General features: G+C 35.9%; 2 protein-coding genes across 8 annotated transcripts in view; one reads left to right on the plus strand and one right to left on the minus strand.

Annotated features, from left to right (window-relative positions):
• The window catches only part of LOC100864203 (choline/ethanolamine transporter flvcr2a), a 65,066-nt gene that overhangs the window by 20,687 nt on the left and 20,115 nt on the right, over nucleotides 1–24,264 (plus strand). The gene's annotated exons all lie outside the window — the stretch shown is intronic.
• LOC100863819 (uncharacterized) overlaps nucleotides 1–24,264 on the minus strand; it is a 44,958-nt gene that overhangs the window by 19,800 nt on the left and 894 nt on the right. For 2 of the 7 annotated variants that reach the window (XM_086904449.1, XM_086904445.1), the window contains exons 2-5: nucleotides 11,495–11,692; nucleotides 11,208–11,311; nucleotides 4,825–4,986; nucleotides 3,803–3,886 (exon numbers count right to left, since the gene is read on the minus strand). In XM_086904449.1, the coding sequence (XP_086760575.1) occupies nucleotides 3,803–3,886; nucleotides 4,825–4,986; nucleotides 11,208–11,311; nucleotides 11,495–11,692 (548 nt within the window). Of the gene's footprint in view, nucleotides 1–3,802; nucleotides 3,887–4,824; nucleotides 4,987–5,823; nucleotides 6,198–11,207; nucleotides 11,312–11,494; nucleotides 11,693–16,802; nucleotides 16,963–17,035; nucleotides 17,155–24,264 lie in introns of those variants that run through there. The other 5 variants (XM_086904447.1, XM_086904446.1, XM_086904448.1 and 2 more) reach the window with 5 other exon arrangements.

Raw genomic sequence — 24,264 nt, forward strand, 5'->3', positions numbered from 1 at the left:
CGCGAAGAAACGAGAAACAATCTCGTACAACTCCGTTCTATTTAATCGAATTCTGTAAACTGTAATAATCGAAGGAAGGAACCGGTTCATTGTATGCAAATGCATCGATAAAATTGTGCGTGATAAATATTGATGAAAGAAATTCACATATAAATTTTCCATCTAACTAATAAGTGTAATTTATAGCTGCATTATATTTAACTATGAGCAGGAAATAATTGGATTAAAATATAATAGAAAAATTATACTCGTATTTATATATAAATATCAAAATTGTATTAAGCAGTATATGCTTATTACAATTTAATATTCATATCTTATTTATTATCTCATATATTTATTATTAATTTAGAATTATTATCATCATTTCTTTTCACTTAATCTTATGAAAAGATTACAAACAACTATTCGATCATCATTATCAATTTTGTTCAATCAACAAATTCAAGTTTATTAATAACCGACTTTACTTTAAAATATAATACGCAGATAATAATTTGATTGATGGGAGAAAATTCAATGAAGACCAAGTTTCCTTCGAACGAATACGCGGATGTGTAATTAAATTCAATAATATTCAACGCGTATTTAATCGTTTAATTCTATCAGGTAGGAAGAGGAACAAAAAGAGTGATCTTTTCCGGAATAAAGATAAGGTGAATTTTTTTTCTCTCGATCCCGTTGACTCATTTTCTTATGTAACCTACAAAGAAGCTATTTAAGATTATTGTTTCGAGATCGTTATACCCACCATTGTTTCGCTTTAGATAGTCCTTCGATTGAGATATCGCGGATTCATTTTAGAAAAAAAAAAAAAAAAAAAAAATTAACTCGCGATATCATATGGAATACAAATTAAGAAATTATTATTAAAAATTAAATAAGTAAGAAAGGTAAAATAAAACAATTGAAAATCAATGGTTGATTAATTTCGTGTTGAAATAATTTCTGGTCATAAATATATATCGCTACGCTTTTAAATCTGTGTAGTAATATCAACACGAATAAAAAAAAAAAAAAAAAAATGATAACATTAATCGAATAAATGACACGATACGTGAACTTAGACTTTGACACATAGTGTGAATACAACGACGAATGACGCTTCAGAAAATAGAATTTATTGGAAGAGGAAATATTAGCCGAATCTTTTTAGTGATCTATTGTTAATGGGAGGTCAGCTTTCTTGATCTTTTTCACAATAGCAAGATATTTGTAGTTTTTTCATTCGTACTTGTGTAAAGAACAATGCTACAATGATAATGTAGTTATTATTAAAATGAATAAACGTCGAAATTTTCCTTAAAATTTGAATTGAAAATAATGATGTATATTGAAAAAAGGTTATGACCTAAAATCTGCATAGATTGAATCATCCAATAAGTTCGTGCAGCGAGGTATTTAAATAATTCATGACGTGTTCTTTATTTTTAATTCGTTTTATTCTCGTCTTGAAATGTTTGATGAAAAATAAGAATAAAAAGAAAATTCAATATTGGTTTGAAAATAACATTGATAGGTGCTTTTATTAAAATCCTTACTTCTTATTTTTAACATTGAGCAATTCTATTTTTTCAACTATTCGAGAAATTAACTATTGAAATAAAGAATTATTTAAATTAAGACAAATCGCTTTTCCATTCAAATCACTATCTTAATATGCATAATAATTTTCTAATTTTGAATAATTCTAAATTATTCGAATAATCATTTTTTTTAAATATTATATATTCAAATGATGTTTAAGTTGTGTGTCAATCGATCCCGATTGTCCTTTTTTTCCTGTCAAATAAAAATTTATTTCAAATATTCATAAATATAATAATATATAATAATTAAACCCAAAATTGACGATAATTAATCATAATTAATCATACATTTCTCGTTTGTACTTCTTTTGTCACCATCCATCTATCTCTAATTCTAAGTGTGCTTATGGATGCACATCAAATATTCAAATTAAATATTATTTTATAGCATTAAAAAAAATTTCAATTTAAAAATATTTTCGGCAAGTCATTCTACGTAAAGGATATGCAAACGAGCGTCGTGATTTTCATATGCACGTTTTTCAACACGAACAATCCGTGCAAATATGTATCTTTTATATGTCAAGCTTATGTCGTTTTTATACAACTTGATAATTTATTTAAATTATATTCTTTTTTTATAATATAGTTAAATCAGATATGAATATGAGACACGCGAAATTTTGTCACGATGATCCATATAATCGTTCCTTGAACTCTGATTGTACTAACGCGACGTACCAATTTTTAAAAAGATCACGAATTTCGTTCGTTTCTTTATTCGAATCGCGTCCTTTCGCCCGATTTCTCGAATTACGAGTCATCCAGAGTCTTTTAGCGAAAGGACCACGGAAAAGGGTGAATTTATTCCGATGAAACTGCGATTTTTTCGATGGAAAGTTAAATCGATCAATCGGTCATCCGAGGACGAATCCATCGCTCTCGTTTCACGCTTTTATCTCTCGTATCTTTTTTCCATTTATTCGACGACGAATCCTTCGCAAATTTCCACTATCATTTCCATTATTCAGCGATTCAATGAAAACAAGATTTCCTCAATTAACGTTATCCCACACAAACATGTCAGAAAAATTATTTTAATATTGGATTTATTTTATTTATTGGAAAATATTATGTGCATCGAATGAGTTTCTTTGTTTTTTTTCTTTTTTTTTTTTTTATATATATATAACTGCATCGATTTGTTTTCAAATGCGTATTAAAGTTGGAAAATAAAGAAAAAAAAAACATGGATAATAAATGATTTTTTTGCTGTTGCAAAGCCAACTCATTCGAATATTAATTCGTTCATCATCGAACGATTACGTTTAATACGAGAAAAAAAAAAGAAGAAAAAAAAAGATATATGATGTATATTTTTCGCTTAAACGATCATTAATATTTAAATCGAATATTATTAATTAATTTGATTGAACTACACGCATATTTCTTATTTAAACGATCATTAATATTATTTATCATTCACAACAATATTTTTTATTTCAAAATTATTAATTAATGTAATATTTCAATTTTATGACGAGTTTTATTGATCACGAAAGTATATCAAGATTACGTAGTGAAGTAGCGCGAGTTAGAGACACGAAGTTTTTAGAATAAATTATTGTAAATGTATCATAAAAAATCATGAAACGTATATTTCGAAATACGTTATATTGTTACGAGTCGTTTTCGAAAAGCGCGCCTGTATGTATGTTATTTGAATGGAATGGTTGGGTGCCTGAGGCAGGGCAACCTGCTTTACATTGCTGCGCAACGATGCGACTATCTTAAAATCATACACGTGTGCTGCTTTGAAACGCATGCACGTGGATTTTAAAGAATATTTGACTTCTTTTAAATAGAAAAAGAAGTTTTAAGACAATCGTCTTAAAAATTCTTTTTGTTTTTTCATTATACAGATTGTCTATTCTTTCTAAAAATTGTCATGACTTTATTTCTCGCAGAAAAGATTGAGATGATTTATATTCCGATATATTTTATCAAAATTTTATGTGTATTCAGATTTCCATTTCTTTCTAGAACATTCAGGATTGCATTCCTTCGAAATGAACTGTAACTTATTTGCAAAATTTGCTTAATTTTTAATGTCAAATTAAATAATGTATCAAAATTATATGCGCAAGTAATGAAAAGAACTTTTAAGACAATCTTGCATAATAAATTTAATTGATTGTGAAACAAAACAATGCATGCCAACACACAGAGTTTATTTAATGTTAGCAATATGAGAGACATAAAAGAGTACTTACTCTCCAAAGCTGATTGCAGTACTATAGCCAAACTCGCGAGTGCATCGATCAAGGGTACAAGGTGTTTTTCCAAAAGCTTGCCATCTATTAAACAAGAGTTAGTCGGATGGTTAAGTTCATGCGAGGAAACGTGCAATTATAAACTGGACGTCACGATTGTTTCTTTTCATCGAGTACTGTTATATTCGCTTAATTGCGACTGTTAGAGAAACTACAGAGTGTTTCAAACGGGAATAATTTTTTTCCAGAAATATCACGTTAAAGATAAAAAAAAAAAAAAAGAGGGAAAACGAGATCGTTAAAAGTTCACGGGGATAATTAACCGCCATGCGATATGTGTTTTCAAATACATTCTCAAAGTAATCTTTCCTTTCCTTTTTATTCGTAATTCTCGATGCTTTACGATCTCGATGCGAAATGAAACACCCTGTGCACACGATGCTCTCCTTTAACTTTTATTTTCGCAAAAGAAACGTTTGGTTCCTCCAGCGCGAGGAGCAACCAAGCGTCAAAGAAGCAATCGAGACGCTCGGTAGTTAATTGGTAAGCGGGCAGTGCCGCGTTTTAAACATGGATCATGGATGGAAAAAAAGCGATCGAGATTGTCGGCAGTTAATCGTTAAGTATAGTGGACAGACACGCATCTGGTAGAAATATCACCAGTCTCGGAGACCGAGAAAGGAATTACGAGATACGTAAGCAATTTTCTTGCTTCCACGTATTCCAGTTTCTTCTGCAGATGGCAGCATTGTTTATTAGTTATATTTTATAAGAAACAAGTTGACTCCCGGGTTGACTCGCTTGTTATTATAAAAATATAAAACGGAATGCAAGAAAATTGTTGGATAACGACGATTTTCAATCATTCCATCCTTCCTTTCTCAATCTATTTCGAAATTCGAAAAGAAAAAAAAAAAAAGAATTAATAACACAGGGTAAAATTTTCACAGAGTTTGAGTGAAAGATGATAGCGATTCGCGTACACGTGCTTGTATGTAATATTTCTATGCGTTTCAACTTACACGGCGAATGATGATACACCACTCGATTGATCGGCACGTCCATGTTGCCGATCAAACCAACCACTATCTTCTCGACAAAATCTCGAAACGTTTCCATCGTGTTCGCCTCTTCTTTCTCCGCGGCCAAACCTTGTCCCGAACTGGTAGCTGCATTTTCCACTCCTGAAAAGGAAAGATTCAAACGTTACTTTAATATCCATTTAAAATTAATTATGATTTAATCGAACGGATTAAATTCATATATTTGATCGTTCTCTTCGTTAAATATCTTCGTGTTGTATAAGAATTTTCTATATATATATATATATATATGTGTGTATATTTTATTAATTAAATATTCCTTCATTTCTCTCATCACGGTTTAATGATTTCGATAGGAAGCGGAAACTAGATGAATCGAGTCGATATTATTTAATTAATTTAATTAATCACGCTACATCTCTTTGAATCTTTATACATCTCGAAAGGAAGAATAACTCGTTGCTGGCGATGAACAGCTGTCTCTGCGATTTCATTTTAAAGTGGGTCAACGAGCATAAGTCTGACATCGTTAACATTACTTTTACCTTATCATGAATATATTCTATAGCAAGATAAAAAAAAAAACCCGATTTTTAAGTTCTTTCTCTTCTATATTAATTTTCATGGAGATACGAAAATCTCTCTGTAAATCTCTTCTCAATAAATGAATAGATGATCGAGAATTTATCAAAAAAAAAAATCTACATAAATGCGTGAAAAATTCTTCCATTATCCATTTAAATTCAAAAAATAACAAAAAAAAAAAATTCAAAAAATTCCAAATATGTCAATTTTTTTTAACGATAAGTTCGATTTTAAAATAACAAATCTCGACGAATGAAGAAACATTGGATAGAAAATTCATCGTATACGTAAGCAAAGAGATCTCGAAAGATTATCTGCGATCGAGGAAAACTTTATGGGGAAGAAAATTTTATGATGAAAAGAAAGAAAAGATTGGTCGAAGAAACAACTTACTCATTCACGCGGCAGAAACTTTCTCCCTTCGTCGAATGAATATTCGAATATTCATCGGAGCGCGTGTCGCCGCGCACATTTTCGAGAAACGTACGGTTTGTTTACAATGGCCGACCGGTCGAAATCGGCGCGCACGGTTCGATGTATTCGAATTCGGAGGGAACGACGCGGCACGATCGCGAATCCCCGTCCAACTGACACGGCCGGCCGCGCTTTCTAAACGAAAGTATCGACGACCATTAAAGATCTACCACCGTGGTCCTTTTTTTCCCCCTTCGCGTTTGTAACCGCATTCTCTTAACCGGGTACCGCAAGAGAGACCGGTATATTTATCAGTTATCACACGGCGGCTTCGAGGCCGCTCGAGCGCGAACAGACATCGATCTTTGCTCGAGGATATATCCTCCTCCCGATCGCCGCCCCTCCCACTCTGCGTCGTGCCTCTCGCCTTCCGGCGGATTAAGATACCTTCTCTAACCTTCTCGATGATGATCCTCTGCGCTCCTTTCTTTCGTCTATTCATCGATCGTTATCGCTCGGATACGATTTTTACCTCGGATACGTTTCGTAAAGTTTTTACTTCGAGCGTTGTGTCCAGGCTTGTGATCCTTTCCATTATGCGCATCCAGATTACTTTTTAATTTTCCATTACTTCCTTTTCAACTTCTTCTCGAACAATGCAGGTTTTATTCGAGCATTTGTTTTTAAGTTGTCTTTCAATTTTTAAACTTCCATTTCCGATGTTTCCAACTGCGAAGATCCCACTGAGAAAGATTCAATCTTTCGCCATCAATTATCAAATACCTGTTTAGAAGAGTAATGAGAAAAATTCTCACAACCTTTCGAAACGTTTCCAATCAACTTTTTCCCCCGCGCGTTCTCCCCTTCCTTTCAATCCATCCTCATTCTTGATTAGGCATTAGCGACTTTCGCGCGCCTCTGCCGTCCTTGTCGGGTATTTTCCATTTCTAAACGCCGCGAAACCGGTTATCTCTCGAACCTCGCTTCATCCACAACTGACATCCACCTTTCTTTCTCTCTCTTCGAGCCCTCCTCCTCCTCTTTTTTCCACTCGACGACGAAGAAGAAGAAGAAGAAGAAGAAAAAAAGTGAAAGAAAACGCGAGGTCCCTCCTCGTCGATTTTCACCAACGAGACCTGCTTTCACGCAGCCCGTCCGACTTCCGTCCTTCGCGTGCACGTTTCAATTATCGATACGTACATACATACGCGATCCTCCACCTCCACCTTGGACCCTGGCAATCACCTTGCGGTTACACAACGCCCGGTCTACGCGACGGACAAATCTTTCTTTTTTAAATTGAATAACTTAAAAGAAAGAGGAGGAGGGAGAGTTCGATCAGGAGTTCGTTTCACGGATTCCTTTGCAGGGATGCGAGTATAACGGGGCGGGGTATAACGGCGAAAGAAAGAGGCGGAAAGGAGTGCGCGATGTTACTTCCAAGAGTACTGGAGCAGAACTGAGGTTCGCCACCTCGGGCCCGGAGACAATAAGACCGATGAGGCGCGCGGCAGTTCCGCTTGCGAGCGGCCCGAAAACCGACAGGAATTCGGCCCCGTCGTTTCTAATTCCAACTTCCCTCTACGCGATTTTACCGATGTTTTTCAATTTTTCCTTTATTTTCAAAACGAACAAATCGTACAAGGAGCCGCGTGTAAAAGTAATTTAAAATGTAGAGATATTTTCTTTTAACGCGTTCGATGAAAGGAAAGAATCGCATTTTTCGAAAGAAGATGAGTGAAGTATTCTTGTACGTAAGACGGGAGGAGAAAAATGTGGATCTCTTGGAAATGTTAAATTGGATGAAAAAAAACTTGCAGAATATAAAATATCCAGTTTTTCTTTTCTTTTTTTTTTTTTTTTATTATTGGATCTCTTACCGTTACGAAGAATTAATTTATTAATTCGCACGAGAGCAGCATTTTTATTATTCATCCGTTGAAAACGTTAAATCGAAATTTCCTTCTATTTTGTTCGAAGAAAAATCGAAAACTCCATTTCTTTCGTCGACCAGAAAGATGATAAGAATTTCACGCAGCGGGGGGAGGAGGGAGGATCAGGTTTTCTGAAATTTCGCGCGGCGGAATGCGGCGGGATCCTCGCCGGTTTCCTAGAAGAAATAACGAGCGAGCGGATGTTTCGGCTCGCGAAAAACGACGAACAGGGACAAAACTGTTCACCACGATCGTGCTCTGACCATGTTTGGCGAAAGAAACGGATCCTTGGAATAGACCTTGCAGAAACGAAGAAACCTGATGTGCGCGCATCCATGCTACACGAAAGAAATTGGACGAAATTCCCTCTTCTTCCAGATAGAGTTCTCTATAATTCTTATGACGTAATTCGATTCATTCTCTAATCGACCGATTAACAAATGATATCGCCTGAATCTTCCCTGTTGGATCTTATTTTATATAACAACAAGTTGAAAATTGGGACTTTAACTTTTTTCGAGGTAGGCAAATCCTTTAAGCCTCCTTCGAACTTGTTCGAAAGTTTCTCAACGTAACTCCTCGATAAGAAGAAAAAGAATTTACAGAAATATCCTTCATTTCCCTTCATTTTCATACAAGCCTCTCTCTTCCATTTCACCGATCCTTTCTTCTTTTTCTACGATTCACGAATCAAAGGACGAATCGAAAGTATTTCCTAACAAACACGATCTTTCTTTTCTCTATTACAATTTCTAATAAATAAAAATTCTTCGATTTTTTCAACTCTCGAGACGAATATTTTATTTCTCTTTTTTTTCTCTCCACGAATAAACGAGGCAGAAACCCGTGATTATTCACCAACGCAAGAAGAATCTATTTTCTTGTCAACCACGATGCGAGTGACCCGCATCATAAGTTGCACGTAGGCCGGTTGCTCGTAACGGAGCGGGCAAAGGAATTTCATAGCCGTAGGAATTCAAATTCGTGGGAGGGGAGGGGATTTTTCGTGGCCGAAGAAAAGAAAGCCTTTCGACTCTTGGACTTTTGGACTTCCTCGTTCCCGATTCGCGCGGAAAATATCGCGTCGCAGGCTTGCGCGCCGAACAATGAGCATTGCGAGGGATCCACCGTGAGATTATTTTCGCGACCTGTTCTTATTGTTTCGCTGCCTCTTCCGTTACACGAGTTTTCTGCCTCTTTGAACAAGGACGAGAATGGTAGAAAATGGAGGCGCAGATTCCACCGACAATTAACATTTCCAGAGAGACTTTCTCAGCCTTTTATCTTGTACCGGGCTTAATTTCGTTTTTCTTTCTATTTTCCCCGACCGATCTCCGACTTTTACAGAGATCCTGTCCAATTAGCCTCCTCCGCGAGATTCAAGATCAGTTTCAGACAAATTGCCGCGTTAAACCGCGTTGATTTAATGCGGATTCGCGGATCTTTCTTTCGTTTCTTCTTCTTATTTTTTCATGAATTTATCACGTGTTCTCCGCCTCGAATAATTCAGAGATTAATGCGTTCTTCTCCGGTTTATATTTTATACTTTCGCCTGAATTATATAATTTTAGATAGTTTCAAGTTATTAGTGGAACTTTTATATTCCGTTAATCCGTTCTTGAAGAAGGATTTGTTCGAAAAAGAAGGAATAATCTCTTAGCCTGGAATGAAATTTTAAAGGAGAATAAAATAAGAAGTTTTTGGAAGGATATCGAAGCATTCCTTCTTTCTTTCTTGTCAAGGATTTCAATTCGACGATATTTGCAAAAAAAAAAAAAAAAAAGAGAAACAATAACCACGTATAGCTTCTCAACTTAAACTCGATCAAAAGTTTATTCGCGCGATATTATTTCAATATTTTCAATTTTATCACAATCGATACCTATTAATCACCGATTCAAAATATATCAAATCCAATTATCTCCATCGAGATTAACTAACTAAAAAAAAACTTCGATAAACATTTCATAAACTTTCCTTCCTATCCTGATCGCTGATAACCGAACAACAAGATATCAGAATTATCGAAGTAAACACAGTGTCCCCAGATTAATCGCTTTCCAAAGTTTAATTAACCTCGGAGAACAGAGTGGGATCCTCGAGATTCGTTACGAATCGTGGAAATTCGAATACGACGAGACCCGCGTACGATTAAATTCCCAGTTTAAATTCCATTCCCCGGCCACGTATGCACACCGTGTACCGATTCGTCGATCGTTCAACCGCGCTCACCGCGTCTCCAACCTGCAAATCAATCTCACCAGACGGGCCAACAATTGTCCACGATCGGCCGTTGGCCAACGATCCGACCGTGGACAATCGTTTCCCGATTCCCGCTCTCCCAGCCCATCGCATTAGCGAGGAACACGTAGGAATGCTCCACCCCGTGTCGCCTTGAAACCTGCATTATTTATAAGGAGATCGTAGGATCGATTTTCTTGGGAACTGTTGGGAGAGATATGACCATTTCCCTGCCTTCAACTTGATTCTGCTTCTGAAAAATTGTCGTTTTTCTTTGAATCTTGGAATTAAGTTTCGTTCAACAGGTTTAAGGATCTTTTTGACAATTTTATTAATATAAAGAATATTAAAAGAAACGTGAAGAAAGAAGAAGAAGAAGAAGATCGATTAACTGAAAGCTTTTCTTCGTGCAATTTGTTCAATCAAATTTAACGAAACTTTTTCTAAGAGCGAAACGTTTCTTTTTTTTTTTATATATATAGATCCCAATAAATCGTTCTGTAACAATTACACGTAGAGCTACGAAACAAGTTTGTCCTCCTGCTTTTTTTCTCCATTACACAAACACGTATTAATTGAAATAATTGCATCGCTTTTCACAAGGAAACCAGTTTCTCGACACGAGTCTCTTTTTTTTTTTTTCTTCTTCTTTTTTATATAATATGATTTCTCGTATAATGATTTTCAGACACAATTCCAGTACACAATCGTAACGATTACGTTACAACGATTTTCCTATCGACGAGAGAGAAACGATAATTCACGCCATGTATAATCGGGAGTATCGAAAATTTATAACGATTTTTACGATTCAGAACAGTTTTCAGAATCGATGCAAATGAGCGAAGATGAAAAGAGAATCGAAGACATTTCCTCTCAAATCTACTTATTATTTCCTTTTTTTCAATCACGTGATCACCTTTCCATGTTGTGTAATTGAATATTCCTTCTCGTATCGCGATCCGCTGTTGGTTGAGAACCACTGTTACGCGTGGTTTTCCAATAGCAGAATCGTATACGATTAAAAAAAATGCGAAATAGTATCGAATTAAACCTTTGCGCTTTTCGATAGAGATTGAGAGACAATTTTGGCAATGTTGAATTAATTTTAATGAAACGAAAAAAAAAAAAAAATACTAAATTTAATAAAAATCGAAAGATCGAAATATTCATATTCGATGAACAAACCTGCTACGCAAATCCTTGATTTTGCCGTATCGAAGTACAAACGTAGATCTTCCTGACTGATCGGTCCACCGAACGCCTCGAGTCCGTGCCTCTCCAACCAATTCCTGACAATGTTTTCATCGATAAATCTTTCACGCTTCTTTCGTTAAAAAAAAAAAACGATTGCATTTTACACGTCGCACGTTGAAAATTACGTTAAACAAAATAACAAAATAACAATCGGAAAATAATAACACGTTGGAAGAATTGCCAAATCTCGGTAGAATTAACACAATCTTTGCGAGAACCTTTGTTGACGACAAAAGATACAACGCCAAGCGTTGTCCGAAGGATCGAAACGGGAGCAGCCTTTTCTGCACGATTTTTCGCCGCAATCCTTGCAACGAACCCCACCACGGCCCAGATAAAGCGGCCTCAGGCAACAGGCGCAACGATTCTCGCCCACGGCAATTCGATTGTCCTCTTCCTTCGAATCTCCCGATTTCCTGCAACGTTAAATAAATTATTATTAGAGATGAATACTTTATGTGACGATCACATTTTGAAATTGCGTCAAATTTTCTGTTTACCTATTACCTCTTCTATCCATTGTTACCATTATCTACTACTACTACTACTACTACTTCCTTACTTATTTACATTTCATCGCTACATCTCGGTCGAAATGATAAGGAATAGCATTAAAAGATACAGGTGAATTAAAGAGTTTTATTATATAATCATAAAATGACCTCGATATATACGTGTTACTTACACACACCAACGTTTACAATTGAACATCTTCCTAAAAACATGTAACTTAGATAGACGCGTAAAAATACCACAGGCTCGGGCACAGAATCGTTTGAAAGGACTCATCTATATAATATAATATCGCTTGTTTCATTGAATAATAGTAAGAAAGGTAGCTTTAATTTTTTTTAACGAAGAATCGACTACGATTTCTAAGGGAAATTAAGAATATACAAGAAATTAAGAGAGATGAGATAAAAAAAGGTATGATTGAAATGAAAATGGTAGCCGAAAAAGACAAGATAATGACAAAAAATGCCCAAGCCTGGGCGATTATTATAGGCGTGTTGGTTTAATTACATCGACACAGTGGTTGCACAGTTTAAAACTTCGCAATACTCGCATGCATCGTTACGTAACAACCCAACAAGTCTAAATAAATATACTTTCGAAATGCTTTCTTGCGTGTATATATCAAATCCAGCTAACTTTCCATGACAACCGCTCGATTACGCAACGCAACACGTTAGAGAATAATTTTCGCGCCTTTCGATCTGTTCCGAAGCCGCAGCAGGGAATCGGATCTCTCGAACGATTTCTTCCGAAAGAATCCTTGTTCCACTTTCGCCCGTCCAATTATCAAGACGTTGATTTCCAGAATGAAGAAGAATAAAAAAACGGATGCAAATTTTTTTTTCTTTTTTTTTTTTTTTTGTTTTGCAAGAGTTATAAACGAAGCATGAATTTCCTTTTAATTCCTCTAATCTTATCAGTTTCCTGTAACCGACTAAATAACGAATTATTAATAATGTATGATATATATGCACTCCACTCTCGTTCTCTTACATTAAGGAATGATTAGATTAAAAATCGTGCGTCGAGCAGAATATTTAAATCGTGGGGGAAATTAAAATTCGTTCGATAAAAATCACTAATTCGTCACTTTATATGTCTGTCACGATACGATTTTTTTTATCGTTCCTCGTGACACGATGATGATGGAATGGAAAAAACGAGGACGATCAGAGGATCAATCCCGGTCGAAAAAAGTGGCAGCAGCTCTCAAACCGGCGTGGCTCTCCTCGTCCCTTTCCATGTCGGATGTGACAACCTTCACGACGACAACCTCGATGGTGATCAAGAGGAAGAGCACCATGAACGTCGCCATGTTGTACTTCTCCTGTCCAGGGACGACCCTTTCACCCTCCAACAACAACGTCGTGATGATACTCGACACGTAGGCCAGCATTCTGATTCCTCTTTTCACTTTCGATCAACTTTCGATCGCCGCCCGTTCGTCTACTCGACGACTCATTCACTCTCCCGTTCGGGAGAAGAAAAAGAATGAGGGGAGGGGAGAGTGAAAATTGGATTGGCGGAGGTCTAGATGATGCAAGCTCCCGTCACGAATGTATAACATGTAAACTTCCGCGGGATAACAACGTTGCAATCCATCGAGTAAATAGTAATCGAATGGATCTTTGCTTTTCTTGTTTTGTTTACATGCATATGTTTTGGCCACCGCTTATTGCTTCCTGCAATACGACCAACGAATATCTCTTTGTATTTCACTTTCCCTGTTGTCTCGTTGCAATTAAAACTACACGCGATAAGACAGGATAATTTATCTCGTTTCGTTAATTCGTTCCTTTCAATTCTCTCAACGATGAAAAGGTTGTTTTCCCTTTTCTTCTTCTGTTTACTTCTTCGTATCTTTCGATCGTTCGGTTTCGGGATCGCAACCAGCTTGTTTCACGATTATATTTTTTCTTCCGCGCATTTCTTTCTTTCCACCACTGATTTCCAACTTTTTACGATGAACGATTCTTTCGTCGCCGCCTTTTTTCCAGCTCTCTCTGCAACCACTCTGACTCCACTCCTCTCTCTCCGTCCGATTAATTAAACCTTTAATCACGCTGACTCCAGCTTCCCCGAGCAGATATTCGATTTTGCCCGTCGCTCATCCGTCAGATTGAAGCGGCTTCTCGATGCAGCTCTCGTTTCAGGCGATGCATACTCTCGTATGTATACAAAATGGATATTCTTGGAACATCGATTATCCTCGAAGCGATCGAATCAGATCTTATTCCTTCTTCGATTGTATATTTCTGAGCAGAACGGATCAACAGATGATAATAATTCGATCCTCGAACCAATCACAATCTCCTTCAAATTATTTATCCAATATTTTCCACTGTTTTTCTCGCTTTCTCAAGGATTATTTTCGGTGCGGCGTGGAATCGATCACCTCGTTCCTTTGTGTCGGCTTGACTGTCGGCTTGAAAGTGACAGTAGCCTGCCCGGCCGGGGGAAACTCGGTGTTATGCACACGAGCCACGCGATGGTAGGAGATCTTTTTTTTTTCTTTTTCCGCCGAGGAGAGAAGAAGAAGAAGAAGAAGAAGAAAAAGAAGAAGTTTGAAACGCCTCTTGTTGTCAATTAAACTTTCACTGGATTTCGACTGGTTGTTCGCGTTTCGCGGACGGATCTGACTGCTGCCTGGTCGAGCCCTTGCAGCCGATTGATGAAATTCTTCGTGGGTAGGAATCGAGAATCCCCCTTTGGATATGGATGTGTGACGTAATTTCGAAAGTGCCACAAGCCGATAGTTACGTGTGTTGCAACCTTTCGCCATGCCATTTGTGCACGATACGAATGGTCTCGATCCGACTTGGCCTCGACTGAATCTAAAATCTCTTCTTTTTCTTTTTCTTTTCTTCCTATTTCTTTTTTCTTTTTTTTTTTTTTTTTTGAGAAGATAGAGCATTGGAAAAAGATTAGAGAAGATTCGACGTTGTCACGTGCATTATGTATTTACGAAGATTTCGAGCTGAACACGATATGGAACACGATTGCAAGAAAATTATAGATTGTTATTAATTTTAATTATACCATCGTACGTTTTATAATTACAAGATTCAAGTATTGAGAGAATGAACGCGTTATTATTTTCTTAAGTGTAAAGGTAGATTATTTTTTTTCTTAAAATTGCCAACTGACTTTAATAAAATGAAATAAGAAGTAGGTTATCTTTTCTATGATATTAAACAAATCGTTACACGTTCATTTCTCTCGTAAACTTTTTTCTTTCTAAATTATCGAATGATTTTTATACATGATCGTCAACCGTTATCAATTTCCTTTCTATGAATCGCAAAAAAAAAGAAGAAATACATCCACGGTCTCCGGAGAAATAGTATTTTTCTTGCATGTATTAATAACTCGAAGAAACTGCATAAAAGATCTGCAAATCGCAAAACATTAATTATCAGAAGGAAATTTATTACGTTACGAAATTTTTTATTGAATATTTCAAAATTTAAAAAATAACATTCTTATTCGATATAATTTTTTAAACCATCGATAATTTCTCTTTAGAACGAAACAATTTTCAAACAAATTTCATATTAAATATTGACTTGTAATCGCAATTTTTCGATCTCATTTCGAAAACAAAAGCACGAATTTAATTTAATTCGAGTCTCTTTCATTCATTTTTTATTTCGTGACTTTATTTGTCTATTTCGTTTCTATTCGAAATTTTACTCTAATTCATATTATATTTTCCATAATTGTGACACCCGGTATATTAAGGTTTAATATATCAATGTTAGGAACAGTTTCACTTTTGCATTACGATTTCTTTTCCATTTTCGGCCGAGTTCATTCAAAGCATAAAGAGAATAAAAACGCTTAAATCGCCATTTTATTCGTCACGATTTCTCCTCGATGTTCAAGTCACGTTTTCGCAAGCTCGATCATAAATCGAAAGCTTCAAGCTTTATTCGCAATTCTTGAAACTTGCTCGATCGATTGTTCGATCAAATCGATGGAAAATTGCGTTTATCTTTCGTGGAATCATCTCAAACGAGTTAACGGTAAATCTAACCGACGAATTGGACGAATAAAATAGGAATGAAGCGTCGATCGATTTTTCAATTTTTACACGAAGAATTTGCTCGATCGATTGGAAGGGGTACACGATAAAAATATCTTCGAGAAAACGCCGTAGACAGACGTTATGTTTCGTTATATAACGGAATATGTAAAATAGAAATTACACGACCGATTATGTAATCGAGTTACAGTAGCGCGTGATCTTATGAAATACGTTGACAGCGTAGTAGGGAAGTGTTCGATAATGCAACTTTTCACTTTGAAGCCAGACTGCTCGATAATGCACTTATACGACCGTTTGAACTTCGCTGTTCTTTCCGATTAACGATGAGAATTCGATTTATAATGGCTGCTCGTGTAATGTCCAACTATTGATCTTCCAATTATTGATAAATGTTTCATACTAAAATTAATCTCACGAAAGTAAGAAAGTATCGATTATGAAATATTTAGTGTGAAAGAGAATCGTGCTTGCATAATTTTCATAAATGAACATTTAAATCTCTATTTTTTTCCCCCTCTATCGTCAACAAATTGGACGAGTGAAAAAGGTTTTTTTTTTGTACACGCAAAATGAGAAAACAATTTGAATGATAAACAACTCGAAACAGAGAAAGACAGAGAGAGAGAAAGAGATATTTCTAATAATTATGAAATTTCGACGAGAAACGAATTTCGAAAAGTTTAAAAGCTCTCTGATTTTATTTCTCCGCTTTAATCGATCATCGATGCCAAAAACACGATAGTATTTCCAATTCCTTTTGAAAACGAATAAAAAATCGTAAATCGAGTGCCATCCATTTTAGCTCGAATTTGATTGAAATATCTCGATCGGATCGTTGCGATGAATAAAATCCGTTAATCTCGAGCGATCGATAGAAAATGAAAGAGATTATAAGAACGATTATAAAAATCACTTTCTCTCTCTCTCTCTCTCTCTCTCTCTTTCGTTTCCCCTCTCCTTACCGTCTCTCCCGCTTTCTTCGACACAGAATGGCCCGTAAAAGGAAAATTTTGATCAACCGCCTCGCCTCGGCGGGTTTCATCGAACGGTTCGAATTTTAAGTTTCAATTTCCTCCTTTGTGGATCGCAGATTTGATGAAAAAAAAAAAAAAAAAAAAAATATTTCACTCAAATTCTTCTTCGATGATCACACAACAATATTATAAATAATTAAAATATCTTTTGTATAATTTACAATCCAATGTCTGCTTAATTGAAGACTGCTTAATGAATGAGAATTTTACAATTCTCTTTTCGTTTCGAAAAATTCAAAACGATTATTCCGACAAAAGCACTGTTTCGACGAGATCCTCCATTCAACAACTCTTTTCTAGAACCACTTGGTAGTTGCTCTTGGCAAACTTGAACAGGCACACAATTTGAAACAATTCGGATCGCCGTTTTCTTCTGTGTTTAAATAAAAAGACGATTAACGCGTTAACGCCGGCAACAAAAGGTGAAAAATAAACCGGCTGACTGACTATCCGCGACACGAAGCATCTCAACAATGAGGGAGCCGTGTTGTTCGGTCTCTACGGTTCCTCCTCTGCTTCCGGTCCCCCTACACGCCGGTCGAAGCTATTGTTTAATATGGTTTGATACGTAGGCCATTGTGTAACGACGTTTTGCCATTAACCACACCGCACACGACCCGTGCATCCAAATGCCTCGTCGTCGTCGTCGTCGTCGTCGTGGCACCTCTTCTTCTCCCCTTCGGCGTCTTTTGCCAACGGCTCCTCGAGGTCGCTTCTCGAGATTGGCGTCGTCCATCGAATCGAGCCACGCATCGCTAATCGGTGGTCGAGCGCGCACTTCCGGTCCTTCCATCGATTCACAAACCGGCGCTGACCTCACGTGCCTGGCGAGGAAACACGTGGACACACCTGTCTCTCATCGTTTCACAAGAGTCGCTCTCTCCATTCTTCTGTTGTGTTTTCGTTTTGTTTCTTCTCTTTTTTTGCTGTTTTTTCCTTTTTCGAGCGTTGGACTCTTTATTGCTATTATTGTTATTATATACCGTTAAAGGTAAAACTATCGACAAAATAATAATAATATATGGATAGAAAGTAATGTCAATTTAATTACAATAACAGTTTGGAACTATGTTTGGACTATGTACTATAAAAATTCACTTATCGTTTGTTAAGTGCAATGAAAATGGCCAAGATTAGAATCTGGATAAATATATTTATATAACGATGCAAATGTGCCGATATAAAATTAAATCCTTGGAAATTACTCTTTTAATTAAATTGGAATTTTTCCATATAAATCAATCCTGATATATGAATTAATCCTGCGAATAAATTTTCGTTACTTAATCGTTCGTGGAAAATATCACGCATCACCGAACTTGAGTCACTTTTTTTTTTTTTCTCACTTCGAGAATTTCTGCCCCGTTAATTTTCAATAATTTAACAAGATAATTCCGCTACTTGTATTCGCAAACATCCCTCTCCCTCTCCCCTGAAAGAACCACAGTTCGAAGAAGGCAATTCCCATATTTGGATTGGATCAGATTCGACCGTGATCGATCGCCCCGTCATTCCTCTAAGCGTTTTCTATATTACGTCGAGGAAGTGGCCAAGTTGTGTAACTGTTTTCTCGACGCTCGACAAATTTCAACGAACCCGGACAAATACATTAGGATTCGTGGCAGGCGCCGGCTCGCATCGAGCGCATTCGTAAGCGCTGCTTTAATCGGGCTGCCGATCTCGGCCAACAGCCCAGCATACGTTCGTTTTCAAAGGAAAATGGAGCGTGCGCGATGCGCGTGCACAGGGAAATGGGAATAACGTGTAATGGGGCTCGTGTGCGATCAGCCGATCTCTTCGTACTCGTAAAAATTTTCACGTTTCGCTTCTCTTATTCCCAATGCTCGATTATTTTCCTCACCGGATATTTATTAAAGAAGATCTCGTCTTTAATTTATTTTTATTTTCGAGTTGATGGCAAACGAATGAAATTAAGATGATCTTCTTGGTTTTTTTTTTTTTTTTCTAAAATTATCTAAAATTAGCGAAAAAGTAAAATAGTTATACGCGGCGTTAAGACTTTAAGATTCAAGAGATAAATGGAAGATAAGATAATTTAAAAAATTTGTTCAGAGATAAATTATTCAGGATTAAGATTAATTCGGTTGAAAGATAAATACGCAAGATTCCTGGTGGAATAGCTCAATAATTTTTACGTATACGTAAAAGAAAGAAAAGTCAACAATGTGCATCACGTAGAATTAATTGCAAGAATATAATATCGCACGCGTTAATATCTTCGTGTTGCATAATGGAAATGAAATCCGCAATGGCTGATTAATACGAATGACGAGTGATTTGAAGAAATTTGATTTAAATTTGATCGATACGGGAGAATATTTATGCGACGATTTGCGAATATTTTATTCCACGTGATTGACGATTTCATCGAAATCATCATCAACATCTGCGCGCGATGAAAACTTCTCTACCCTAATTTTGATTGAACACATAATTTTTTAGATCGAAGAAGGGAAAGTTCTGAGTCAAAGTTCCGCGTGGGAAATGGAATGCACGCGATCCGGAAAATTCTTGTATTATTTAATAGATACGTGTTCCACGCGTATAATTAACGCAGATCCGAGCGTCGAATGTATATTACTATTAATTGCTAACGGTACCACGAGATTACCATTTCCATTCCTACTCCTCCACACGCGTTTTCCACGTCTAAATTATCGCTACATACGCGCTACGTTAAATTCCAATAACGATTTACGGTTCGCAAATTGTTCGCCCCAAAGGAATTTCGAGTCATCGTTCGATTCGATTTTTCTTTTTATTGTTTCTTGAACCGTCTGCAAAAGAAGAATTTCGTCTTATTTATTACGCGTTAAAAATTTAAACGCAAGAATATTCGATGTCGAAAGAACTAACGTAAGCTTTTTCGAACATCTCTTTAATTTATGTGACGATACACGCGCTTATAATGTTCTCGCTTATTCGATATTATCGTGTCTAATTTACGATGAGCGCTTGTCTTCGCACCTTTTAAATCATTCACAGCCCGATCGAAGTCAACTTCAAGGTTACCACTTTCTCCACCATGTGTCACGATATAATGGTATTCATTCCTCAAAAGCGGAATAATTGTTCAAAAATACTATATTTCACCGAGAATATTATTTCATTATAAAAACTGTTACCCAATTAGCCACAACTTATCTATTCACGGAATAAATCCAGAATAAAATAAAATTAATTCGATTTTTGCTTCGATCAAATCTCGAAACAGATCTGCAATATTTATACATAATACGCCACAAAGTAAAAAAGAAATTCTCCATTAACCGTAATAATTAACCGTACGAAAAAAACTTCCAGTCTTAATAATTGAAAAATGTCGAGGGTTCACGGCTCGTTTATTTCCGTATATATATCGGTTTCGAATCGACTCCTATTCTCGCCTCCCTTCTTCCTTCTTCTCACGCGGTATCGGGGAATCCATTGTCGCTCGCCGGTTCACATTCGTTAAGAAATTACTTCTTCAACTGGGTCACAGCCAGGTGAACAATGAGCGCGAGTCAAAGTGTGTACACGTACACACACACACACACACACACACAGACACACAGGTGGCGATATCGATCTGCAAAAATGAATTTATTATAAACGAGAAACGAGAGTCGCGTCTGCAACCGATAAGATGGTGGATATTCGAAACTTTCTGCCCCGTTTGATTAAATGGCACCGTTGATATTGTTACGAAATGGGTATGTAATCCAGGAATGCTGATGCAACGCATGGGAAACGTAGTTAAATTGGCCCACAGCTCGCTCTTTCGTTTGCTCGGGGAAATTGAGTTGTTCTACCAGAGATTCTCGTTATCTCGAGTATCGTTTCTCTTTTCTCCATCCATTGATTCTCGCGACGAGATGAAACGCGAGAGAATTAATCGATCGATTGGCTCACTTTTAAGAAAGCTCTAGTTTTATTCCTCCCCGGTGGATGAGAGAGGAGGAAACGGGAAGGTTCGAGGAAATTTTGTGTCAAATATTTATTCGATTATAAATTCTGCTGCACCATTTCGATTCCATTTCGATATTCGTCTTCTACAATGTCTTTCTTAAGTTAACGGCTTTAATCTCGTTCCACCTCGAAAGACGTTGAGAAACCTGATAATAAATAAATTATAGATTTTTATCGAAAAGTTAAAGGAATTTTATATATATTTACCTCCAATATATAAATTGAGAAGATATAATTACGCACAATTCTCTTACTACGCAAAATTCGAAACAATCGAGGAAACGAAACATTCCACGATGCTTACCTCTCGCCGCTCGCGTCGCAAATGACGCGATCGATACGCGAATGTTTTCGTGTCTTAAACGGAGCGTAAGAACCGTCCTCTGCGGAGAGACGGTTTGTGTATTATATAAACACACGTATAAAACTGTTATATATAACGATTATAAACAGAAAGATTCGCGCTTCTGCCGTCAAGTTCGCGACAAGTTTTATACGAGATTTATATTATCGTGTTCGAATTTAAATTCAAAAGGATCGATGAGAGATCGGTGAGTACTCCTTACTTTCGCGAGTCGAGTTGAAATCGAATAATATTTTTCCTTCGAACAATTTCTTCTCTCGTTTTTCCACGGATAACAATAATTTCGCGATTTCATCTCGTATATTTTTCCACGTCCGCGTTTGCAAGTCCAGCGGGCAAATCATCGAAACCGTAATTTACCGGGTGGAAAAAGGAGAATGTGAACGACACTCGTCAGACTGGTCAGAACAAGAGAGAGTAAATAAAAGCAAGCCCTGCATACCGCGTTATACGAACATCTTCGTTTATAAACACGGCCACGCGCGCATTTACAGGATGCTGCAAAAGCATTCGAAGCAATGAACTTCCGGGATTTGTTCCCTTCTTCGAAGTAATTATTATACTTGTTGTTTATAAGATTTTATTAAAATTAAAATATGAATATTTAATAAATTGTCGATCGCGCGGTTCTTAAATAATTTGTCAGAATTTATTCGTTACCATTCTTGTTACCATAAATTTTATTTATTTGGTATATATAAATTTTGAGGATAAATAAATTATCGATTGAAGTCGAGTATTTTAATTTTCTTCTCTTCGAGCTACGACAAATTAATAATCTCGAATATATTATAAATTTATTTTATTATTATTTTTTTTTCTGGTTGTGATATTTCCGAGAATTTCGGTATTTTCTCTTTTCAAATCTCAAGGGAACGTTTGATTTTCTCCTCTGTAATAACGCATGGAGTAACATGGTTGAATGCTTGAATAACACGGGTCATAACGGCCAAAGATTCCTTTTGGAGGCCTCGTTTGGCCGGACTACTTTGGCCAACAGCTCGAAACATCGAGCGCCTCGTTTTATATTGACTTGGAACGAAGAAATTCCGACTGGATCGTTAAGAAACCAGCCTCTACCTCTACCTCTCTCTCTCCTCTCTCTCTCTCTTTCTTTCTCTCCTCTTTCCTCGTCACGTGTTTTCTCGTCCGGTATCAAAAGACATCTAAAACAAGGATTCGGGACGAATCGTGAAAAGTCTCACTTGTTAATCGTTAAAAGTTTACACGGGAAAAGAATTCGAAAAGGAAGTTTGAACGCGATTACCGTGAACCTATTACACGCTTCTGTGCAGCCAGAGTGAACGCGTGTAGAGTTTTATGGACGAGAAAATGTGCGAAGATGGTGCAGAAAAAGAGGGGGGGGAGGGAGGGGGAGGATATTCGCTTGTATATCCTTATTATAACGTTGTAAAGTTTTATTGGATTCCTTTTTTCACGATAGAATCACTTGCTAATTACTGTTGTATACTGAAATTATGTACAAGCACAAATGATTTTCTATCTTAAGAATGAGCTGATATATATATATATTGTTTTACTATTTTTGTTTTTGTTTTTCAGAAATTCATTTACTGAAATATGAAAAGAGAAAAGGAAATTTAATATCAATTTTTTCACGGTCTTTTAGCGCTATAATAATATATATAATTTTGATAGTAAAATTATTTTTAAAATATAAGTATAATACAAAACGTAAATGTTGATCGTCCAACAGTTGATAAACGTTAATAATTGGAAGAATAGAAAAAAAGAGAATAACAAGCTTGGTTATTACTTACTGGTGTAATAATATATGATATAAGCAGACGAAACAATACTCGGATGTAGAGAAATCTTTTTCTATCAGGATCATTGTTTTCATCAAAAATCGTCGACTTTTTTTAATTAGGTTTATTTGTTTATATTATCTTTTTCTTTTTCTGATTAAAAGTCGAATCACGTTTTCGCCTTCGAAGCTTTTTATTTATTCGTCGCTCGAAAACTATAATTAGTAACAGCGTGCTATTTTACGTGTTAATCAGAAATACAATTATTACAATCTAATCTTATTATCTTCTAATCCGAGAGATAATGCGAAGTATTTCAGTTTTACGATTGGTATTCGTGTATCAAATATATCGCGGCTTTCGAATTTATTTTGAATCGAGGAAAAAAATCGAGGAAAGTAGTTTGCAATTTGGAAACAAAATAAGGAGATGTTTACAGGCGACATTCTTCTTTTTTTTTTTTTTTCGTAATAGAGTCTACACTATTCATTGATAAAAAAAAAAAAGAAACACAATGAAAAATATCAGAAGAAAAAGTTTGGCTTTGTGTGGCTCGTAACACAAAATTGCATAATTATGAAATTATTCAACAATCATTTGTATCAATTCATTCGTAATAAATGAATTGAATATATCTGAATAATTTGTTTGATAAAATTTCATCTTTTTTTTTTTTCGCTTCTCATTCAACAATAGACATTCGATTATCGTACAATTCATTGGAAAACAATGTCAAAGTGATATAATTTATCTACTATAAGTTTCTAATATTTCAAGTCAAAGTTTCTAATGAGTTCTCTACACTATATCTAATTCCAGATTATTTACAGGACTTAAATATAAATAGTAAATATTGTCTTTATTTTCTGATAAATTTCATCGCATTTTCTAATATTTCTAGAAAGGCTATCTTCGATTTTATTCCCCTTTAAATTTTATCTTTTTCATAATAATCATCAAAATTAGATTAAAATAAAAGAGGAGAAAATAAAAAAAGAATCTTAAAGTATTTCTCCTGCAATAAATATTAAAAGTATGAATTTCATTATATGGAAAAAATCAATTTGCTCGACGAGCAAGAGTTAGAAAAATTAATGGTTAAATGTTAATCAAATCCTTTGTGTCAAAACCATTTGACTCGCACCGCGCCATTCAAATATATTTACACCGATTGTCGAAACGTTAATTTTCTTGAGAGATTTTCAAAATGAAAACATTTTCCAACGGTAAGTATGGAAAATTGACATTCCAGCAGAAGCACCGTTAAATCGAAAGAGAAATAAATCGA

This window comes from Apis florea, unplaced genomic scaffold (assembly GCF_048593485.1).
Source record: "Apis florea isolate Af1SG1 unplaced genomic scaffold, ASM4859348v1 contig_2350_pilon, whole genome shotgun sequence".
In the NCBI taxonomy this organism is placed as follows: domain Eukaryota; kingdom Metazoa; phylum Arthropoda; class Insecta; order Hymenoptera; family Apidae; genus Apis; species Apis florea.